Source organism: Gobius niger (assembly GCF_951799975.1).
Source record: "Gobius niger genome assembly, chromosome: 13".
NCBI classification, from domain to species: Eukaryota; Metazoa; Chordata; class Actinopteri; order Gobiiformes; family Gobiidae; genus Gobius; species Gobius niger.
In genome coordinates this window covers 18,541,184-18,549,623 of record NC_136864.1, presented here as the reverse complement: position 1 = coordinate 18,549,623, position 8,440 = coordinate 18,541,184, and the positions used below count along the sequence as shown (strand labels likewise).

General features: G+C 41.8%; 1 protein-coding gene across 1 annotated transcript; it reads right to left on the bottom strand.

Moving 5' to 3' along the window:
• Nucleotides 1-811: 811 nt before the first annotated feature.
• LOC306972134 (AP-2 complex subunit mu-A) lies at nucleotides 812-7,947 on the bottom strand. The gene is made up of 11 exons (XM_079568623.1): nucleotides 7,786-7,947; nucleotides 6,284-6,405; nucleotides 4,085-4,350; nucleotides 3,790-3,872; nucleotides 3,151-3,343; nucleotides 2,905-3,049; nucleotides 2,113-2,232; nucleotides 1,900-2,035; nucleotides 1,717-1,814; nucleotides 1,514-1,625; nucleotides 812-1,111 (listed from the first exon to the last, which is right to left on the bottom strand). The coding sequence occupies exons 2-11, from the start codon at nucleotides 6,355-6,357 to the stop codon at nucleotides 977-979; spliced, it is 1,362 nt and encodes a 453-aa protein (XP_079424749.1). The 5' UTR covers nucleotides 6,358-6,405; nucleotides 7,786-7,947; the 3' UTR covers nucleotides 812-976.
• Nucleotides 7,948-8,440: the final 493 nt, after the last annotated feature.

The window sequence follows — 8,440 nt, the reverse complement described above, 5'->3', positions numbered from 1 at the left end:
ATGAAACTAAATATACACACAGACATAGTAAATGGGTTTGGTTACATTGTCAGATTTTATTGGACAGAACGGTCACCAGGGCTACAAACAAAAGAGCAGACAGTGATGAGGCAAACACCAGGGGGAGACATCTCCTCACTGTTGACACCTTCCCCCCCAGCGCCAATCTTCCCTTTGTGCCTCTTTCTGACACATGAAACTCAGAGTCGGTGACAAAGCGGAGACACAGATGGAGGCATTGCAAAGTTAAAGCTTACATCTAAACAGCAAAATGGTCAGACCTCATATCTGCCTGGAATGTTCGACCTTTTATCTTTGACCCAAACTGGCCAATCCAACAGTAAAATACTATCTCTGGCCAGTACAAAACATCAGTCATTGTAAGCGCACAAATAAAACATTGATGATAATAATTTTCTCTCATCCTGCTAGGTGACAGAGAGACAAGATTTGAGTTCTTGATGACCATTTCCCCGAACACAAATATCAAACCTGTTCACGATACAGCAACAGACAAAGCAATCTGATATAAAGGGTTTGCTATTTGGACAAAAGGAATATTCGTAATCACAATAGCTACAAATCTTCATAAAGTGATCAGCTAATTTATCTAAAGGTAGCAGGAGAGAAATAGTGGATACATTAACACTAAGTTAACACATTTGAGCACCCGCTCATAGTATGCCTACGGTCCCGCTCCCCCTGGTTTCCTGCATCACACAATTCTTTCACACCATTTACAGGTTTACTCACCACTACAAGGTATACAATACAATGGTTCACATTTTGCATATATCTGTGCATTATACCATTTTTTTTTAACAATGTAAATTTAATTTCCAACAACTAGTTAAGATGGGGGGAGGTGGGTGAATGAGGGGCGCTAAAGATTGTAGAGGGCCATACACAAAGTGGGGAGAAAGAAAATAATAGAGATGAGACAAAGTGGTCAGTTTGCTGCCGGGCGACGAGAATCTTAGCAGCGCGTTTCGTAAATGCCCGAGCGGCCGATGTACCGCACCCATTTGATGACGTCGTGGTCACTGTAGTTGAGCTTGGACTCAAACACCTTCAAGTAGCGCACCTTCAGCCCAGACGGAGCGAAAGGAACCTGCAGAGCCAGACAGAGGACTTACAAGTCAGAGCACGTTTACAACAGTAGGCCACACAGGTTTCTTGTCATTACACAACAAGGGAATAATAAGGCTTAAAAGGACGGGTGTTTTACAGAAGAAAGATGGCTTGCTATTAGTATAGACAATGATGTGCCAGTTAGGCTTAAAAGTCCAATACAGACATGCTAAACTGCGCAAGAAAATAGTTTGACCACGGACATAATCAGAACAAGTTTCCTGAAGGGGTCTTGGACGCTAAACACAAAGGAGCGTATATTGTAGTGTAGCTCGTATTTGAGTGGAAAAGGAGGCCTCCAGGTATATTTATGATTAGGATATACAAGTCTTTTAACGTCATCAAAATAAAATCCACATTCTGCTGTGTAGGCATTACTGACCTCAAAGTTCATAGAGATGGGAGGCCTGGCCCACTTCTTCTTATCGTTGGTTGGCAGCAGCTCAATCTCAGCACTGATCTGCGACTCCTTCATTCCAGCCATGCGTTTGATCCTAAATCACATGCGTTACACAAACATACAGTTACACATTGGTGAGGCTACTGCTTATAAACACAGTGTTGGAGATATTACGAGTGGCTTACTTCCATACGATGGCATTTTCACTGGCCTTGTACTTGGCTTTTCCCTTCATACAGATCACCTGCACGCCGCTGGTGTTGAGGGGTGTTGGAATGCGCACCTGCAATAAAGGGGAAATCATTCAATCAACTAATCGTTCTTTTTTAGCACCAATATACATTTTCACATCTTTAACAAAAGCTTACCTCAATCTTTTGAGCCAGCAACGAGGGTTTAAAGTTAGATTTGATGACCACCTTAACCTCCAGCTTGGTGCGGCCCACCTCGCGAACCAATGGGATGACACGGAAAGGCAGAATGATGTCTTTTGTGGTGCGATACCTGCAGTTACATATGCAGAACTATGAGCAAAGTATACATTTAGATGGTTAAAAGATGTTCAAGGCTTTGCGACAGACCTCATGAGCTCATATTCTCCATCAGGAGGGATGAAGCTGATGCTCCGCTCAGAGTCAAACTTACTGAGGCGCACACACTGGTGAAAGGTGCAGTCATCGATGGCTATGGACTGCTTCCCACTGCAACAGAACGCATACAAATCTGGAATAGGACCTTTTCTTTCATCGTGTATTCTACTTTACAAAACCAAGATCACACACACACACACACACACACACAAGCACCAAGACACCGCGATCTCTGCTGCATTTTAATGGCTAATTCTGTAATAAGTCACAATCGCTGTTAAGTGTTCAGGTGATGGGTTAAATGTCAGGCAGGTAGGTATGCATAGGGTCATAAACAATCAGACTAAAACCAATTTGGGTAAAATGAGTCGAGTGAACCAGGCCAAATCGGTGTGTGTTAGCCTGACCTGCCAGAGCCACTTCTTACTCTTCAGTTTAGAATAAATAGCGAAGAGTAGTCTGGCTGGCCAGGCTAGTGTGTTGTTGCACGGGGAGTTACAGAGCAGGTAATAGTTCAGGACGGGGTCTGGTGTGGCACACAGACAGGAGTGTGTTTGTGCTTGGCAAAGGGTGAGGACACTTGAATACAGTACCTTCCTCCCCCTCCCCCTAAATCACTGAGGTACAGCACATAGAAAAGAGAGAGAAGGGAAGAAAGAAAGAAGAGATGCATCCAAACAGAAAACAAAAATTAAACAAAAGTAAAATAGTCCAAGTTGTTGAAAGCAACAAAGAAACACAAAGACAAGGGGCTAAAATGTTCGCACATTGTATTAAACCTACCTCTTTCCTGCGTCGTCAGTACCACCACCCTTGCCCTGCTTGTCAATAACGATCTTATCATTCATCCCAAATTTGCACTCTGGCATCCCGCTCAGGTAGCTCTTCATCACTACTCGGCCCGACACGTGAGCACTAAGGACTTGACCTAAAACCAAATTACATTACAGTTTTATAGGAACAGCTCATGAAAAATACAAAGATAAATCATAGAAATTTAACAGTGTGTGTAGTTTGTTTCCATCAGACCTTGTGGGGACATGAGCAGGTTAACACTTTCCAGCACATCCAGGAAAAGCTCATTGCGGCGATACTTGATGCCTTCGCGACGCCAGCCAATCTGCCCCGTCACCTGGCTGGTGATCTGAGACTGCTCCTCTTTTGTCTGAAGGGAGCAGAGAAACCTTAGATTCAAATACAAAGGCAACACTGACAAAGGCCACTGGCCATGTCAGGGGATCATTCAGCCTATGGGACAGGTGAAATGCAAACAGTAGGATGACCAAACATTACCTGATGCTGTGGTTGGACACGGCCCGAGGCACAGGTGAAAAGGAGACAGGAGAGAACAAGAGTGAAACCATTAATGCTGTAGTTGAAAAAAACAAACTGAAATCTTAAAAGCAAAAAATACTTTGAGTCGGTTAATTCTTTCAAATAGCTGACAGTAAAAAAGAAAATTTCACTGCATGTTATATGGTTTGTGTGTATACTATCTTTGTGCATGTGAATGTGTTTATGAATAAACAAAACTAAAAACACAGTCTTATGAGTATGGAATTTTAATTTGTATTTTAACATTTACAGTATATTGTTCTTTGTTTGCATTTAATAAAATAAATATTTTATTGTTTAAAAAAAGACGGTATTTTACATCTTGTGACTTACTTGTCCCTTAATGCCCTGCTGAGTAATAAAAGTCTTCAGGGCCCCAGTTTCAGAGTTCTGAGGATAACCAAAGTCCAAGATCTCTGCAAGAAGAAATAACAGATACAGTAAACATAACTGAAAGATTTACCACAGACTGACCAGCATTACATAGTGTATATTACTGAAACAATTGTTTTGTTGGCAAAACAATTTCAACATTTTGGGCTTTCATATTTCATTGCATCAGGAGGAAAAGGTCTCTCCTCTAATATCATAACGGTTATATCATAAAAAGTTGGAGTGAGGTTATTACCGTCCAGCAGCTCGTAGATGAGCACAAAGTTGTTCTTGATGTTCTCCTCACTGATCTTGCCAAAGTAGGCTGTCATCACGTCACACATCTTGTAGAGGAACTCGAACACCATGGCAGCGTTGACATTCTGCTTGGTAACAGCCGCCAACCAGATGTTGGATCGTTTGACATGGAAGAAGCTTGTGCGAGCAATATTAGTCACTGGGGATCGGACCTGCTGCCTAGCATGGATGACATTCACGCGGAAAGCATCCACAGCATTACGCCTGCAAACAAATAGGTTTACATTAAAAAGTGTGGCAGGTTTTATGCATGATGTTCTCCTCAAAACTAACTTTTTGAAACCAATAGTCATTGATTGTACGATCACATTCAGTTCAACCTTTCGATTAGTTTATCATGAAAAACTTAACCGGCAGGGTGGACAAAAAAAAAAAAAACGAAGCGAAAGATCTGCGTAACTGGTGATAATTACCAGGAGAGACAGACAACCGAGGTCATACCCAGGCAGTTGCATCCAAACCATTTGACTCCAAAAGAATAAACTGTGAGACAGAGGCAAACTTTCTGAATCTTATGGGACTGCTCTAGCCCTAAGAGGTACCATAGTGTAAAGATGAGAAAACGAGCCTAGATTAAAGTGGATTAGGAAATGACAATGTTTAAGTGTTGTGGCAGCAACTAACGAAAACAAACCTACACCATTTGAATAGGCAAATCTTCCTGAGAACTTATCAAATAACAAGTCATGTATCTGTCATGTCTGTGACTATTCTGTAAAAAAGCCACTTTTAGGGTTGACCCTAAAGGCAGGAGGACCCCATGCTTAGACTACATGCTTAGGCAGGGCTGTGAGCAGCAGTACTCTTAACAGGCTGCTGACCGTGAGAGATTAATTTATTTGATCATTAGTTAACCTGAGGTGTTTTATGTTGAGTTTATGTTCCTGAACGTTGTCACGACAGGTGATTCATGCTCACAGGAGGTTCACTGTGGAGGTCAACAACATGCACTTTAGGGCGGGGTGGGCTGACCGTTCAGTTGCTATGAGAGGGAAGGCTCATGCTACACAGGTTGGATCATCTCTTACCTATTCCTACAAGGGCCATAGATGGACGAATGATGTAAAATGGTGGTACAGAGAGGAAAAGAGGATGAAGTAAAAGGAAAGACAAAAATGCACAACACATTTTCGTGCATCATGTACACAGAGTGAGTACCATGGCATGTAATGCTTTGAGTAGAAAGTCGAAGGAACACTGCTGCTGCAGATGACGCCTTCATTTCAAACATGTTGGGAACAATGAATGTTGTAAAAGGTCTCACAGCTAAACAATGCAAGACATGGATTACGTCACAAAGATGCAAGAAATCTGAAAAGCAAACGACAGCTCAGTGAACATAAATCAGTGTAGGAACTTTGTGTCAATTTGTGTGAACTTGGTGTGTGAATGAAAAGGAAAAGAGAACTCATGAGTCAGTTGTGACAAAATTTCGCTGAACATGAACATTGATTTCCTCTTACTGCACTACAGAGAACTGCTGCTTTTTTTAAATTATTTATTTGCTAGGAGTTATTTTTTGTTTGTTTTCAGAATACAATTAACCTTGGATCCCCTCTTAGTCTACATCTTAAAAGTTTAATCTCACAACTAAACCACGTTGGTTGTTCATTTCATGATGTGTTTAAAATGAGGAGTATTTAAGTTAGTTGGCAACATAACGCAAGGCTAAAATGATAAATGAGGAAAGACATTTGACATCAGCACTTTACAGCATCTAAAGAGGCTATCAGGGATTAACCTTAACAGCCAGTGTCTAGATTTGGATGAGAGCCAGAAATGTACAATTACTGTACATTAGTTTATGTTCACAGGAGATTTTCAAATACATAAGAAATGTGTTTAAATGCTAGGAGATTGTGTCTTCATGGTTAAAACAACAAAAATACATAACAGGCATTGATGACCGTTATTTATGTAAAAAGTCAAAAAGAGTGAAATGTATAGTGAACTTAAATGAAACATCTGCTTTTAGGGCTCCACAACTACAAATTACTGCAGCAGGAAGAACTATCATGATACAAGATAGACATGCAAACAAGTGCAGTGTGAACCATATCAATTTGTACCTATTTGGCACAATGAAGAAGATGGTCGAGCCGCCACCACCACATATTTGCAGCGCTGTCCTACATACCCAATATCATCTCTGTAGACCCGAGAGATGAGGACCTCCCCCTTGTGGTTGTAGATAAACAGTCCTCCAATCATTGTGGCAGTTTCTCAGTCCAAAGTGGCCATGGTTAAACCAATCCCTGCCTAGGAACAGAAAAAACATGGATGAGAGATCATGGCAGGAAGGAAAGTGTGATAGCGTCAAGTGAAGTGAAAGCTGCGGAGAGAGAGAGAGACTGAGGAGACAGGGAAACCTTTGTCACCTACATCCTCTTTTAATATCCTCTGCCTATGAACAACATACACAGCCATCTTAGTGATGTCTCCTGAATGTGCCTGCAGCTGCCCTGCTCAATAGTAACTCAGTGCTGTTTAGTGCATACACAAAGATTATCCCAGCTCCCATCAACGGTGCATGCAATAATTCCCACAATCCCTGTTCCCATGCGCTCTCTTTTAAAGATTAAAGACAGCTCACTATCCAGGAAACAGGAGGGCAGAATACACATGTCACTAGTTGGTAGTAAAGACGTCTGATGCCAACAGAAAAGCAACATTGCAGTTTATCAATGAAACTTTGGCCTTGTTAAGTGTTCATTATATTTATACTGGATAGTTACTTATACTGGGTAAATCTAACTAATAAACCAAATCTATGTGATGAATGCATTTGAACCCAGATTAGGCTCGTGCATGTATTTGAGGATTGACTAAGCCTCTCCATCCTTGGGTGAAGATTCTGGAAAATGGATGTTTGGTTCCTCGAGAGAGGGCATAATATACTCCCATTGCGATAGAAAATACAAGGCTGTGCCACTATGTCGCACTCAATGAATACAATGTCATAATGTTAAAGCTTACCGTAGAAAATGCGCTGAGGATGTGTATTACCACCTTTTTACTGGCCGAAGTCAAGATGTCTGCTCGCTAGGGCCGTTTCCGAATTAACACCTCTTCATGTTCATATCTGACGCTAGGTGAATAAACTAACCCCCTTGTAAAGTGTGCTCGTCTTTACTCACAATGAGCAAGGATGTATGAACACTTGACCTTCAGCAAATATCAAAGTGACAGATATACCGAGGTGGAGGTAACGTTAGCAGGCTAATTTAGCTTTAGCAGAGCGAGCAGTGAAGTGTCAGAAAGCTAGCAGGAGTAGTACGAATTCCCAAACACACACCCCTTACAATTAAAAGCACCGACATTAATAGAAATTTATTTTTAGAGTGGTGTTAGACATACTGTACACCAGCGCACTAGGGCATTTACATTTTGCATCAGTTCAGGTCCACATCTTTCCAAGCCTACAAATTTGTGTGCACAGTGAGATTTCAAAATCCTGTCTTTTCCGGTGGCCCATATCCTACCATGATACCCTCATGAGCTTGACGGTCTCTAACGGAAGCTAATGTGGCTATGGCTAACGCTCGCACGAACTGAAATGAACTGAACTGAAGGTCCCGGTTTTGAAACACAGACATCGGGTGGAGATTCTGAATGAAGTCCCTTAAAGGATGAACTCACCCGACTGCACTCTCCAACACCTCCAGCCTCTGTCCTCCTATGGTCTGAGAAACGTCAAGATCCAGTGAATCCTGTTACTCTCAGCCGCAAATTCCGATCTTTCCCTCGGCTTTTCTCCGCTGATCGCAGTCAGCTGACGCGCCGTCCTTACGCACAGTTCTCCACTACAGGAAAAGGCGCGGCCGCAGAGGAGACGTGCACCGCGCCCAGGCCGCACTACGATAAGCTACACTTGCAACGGGCCACTGTATCATGTCATTTAGGTTTTTTTTTTTTTTTTTTAAAGGTCCATAGATAAACCAGATTAGGCTGACACAAGGTCATGCATATTATTATTTTTTATAAATAATTACCCCCCTAAAAAAAGGATTCTATAACATGTAAAACATGTTATATACAGCCTGGTCTGTGCTTATAGTCCAAGAGTCCCTGCTGTGTGCAATAAACTAAACAACAATCTAGGTGTGAAAGCACACTTAATTCACTAACAAACAACTTCCCCCTTTTTTTCCTCACAGCAAACCCACAACTCCCACGTACACATCTGTACACCACATTGCCCCAACCTTTGCATTCCTTTTTTGGCCAGTCTGGAATTTGTCTTTTAAATACAAACATGACCCCAGGTACCTGCAGAAAACAGAACATTTGTTTT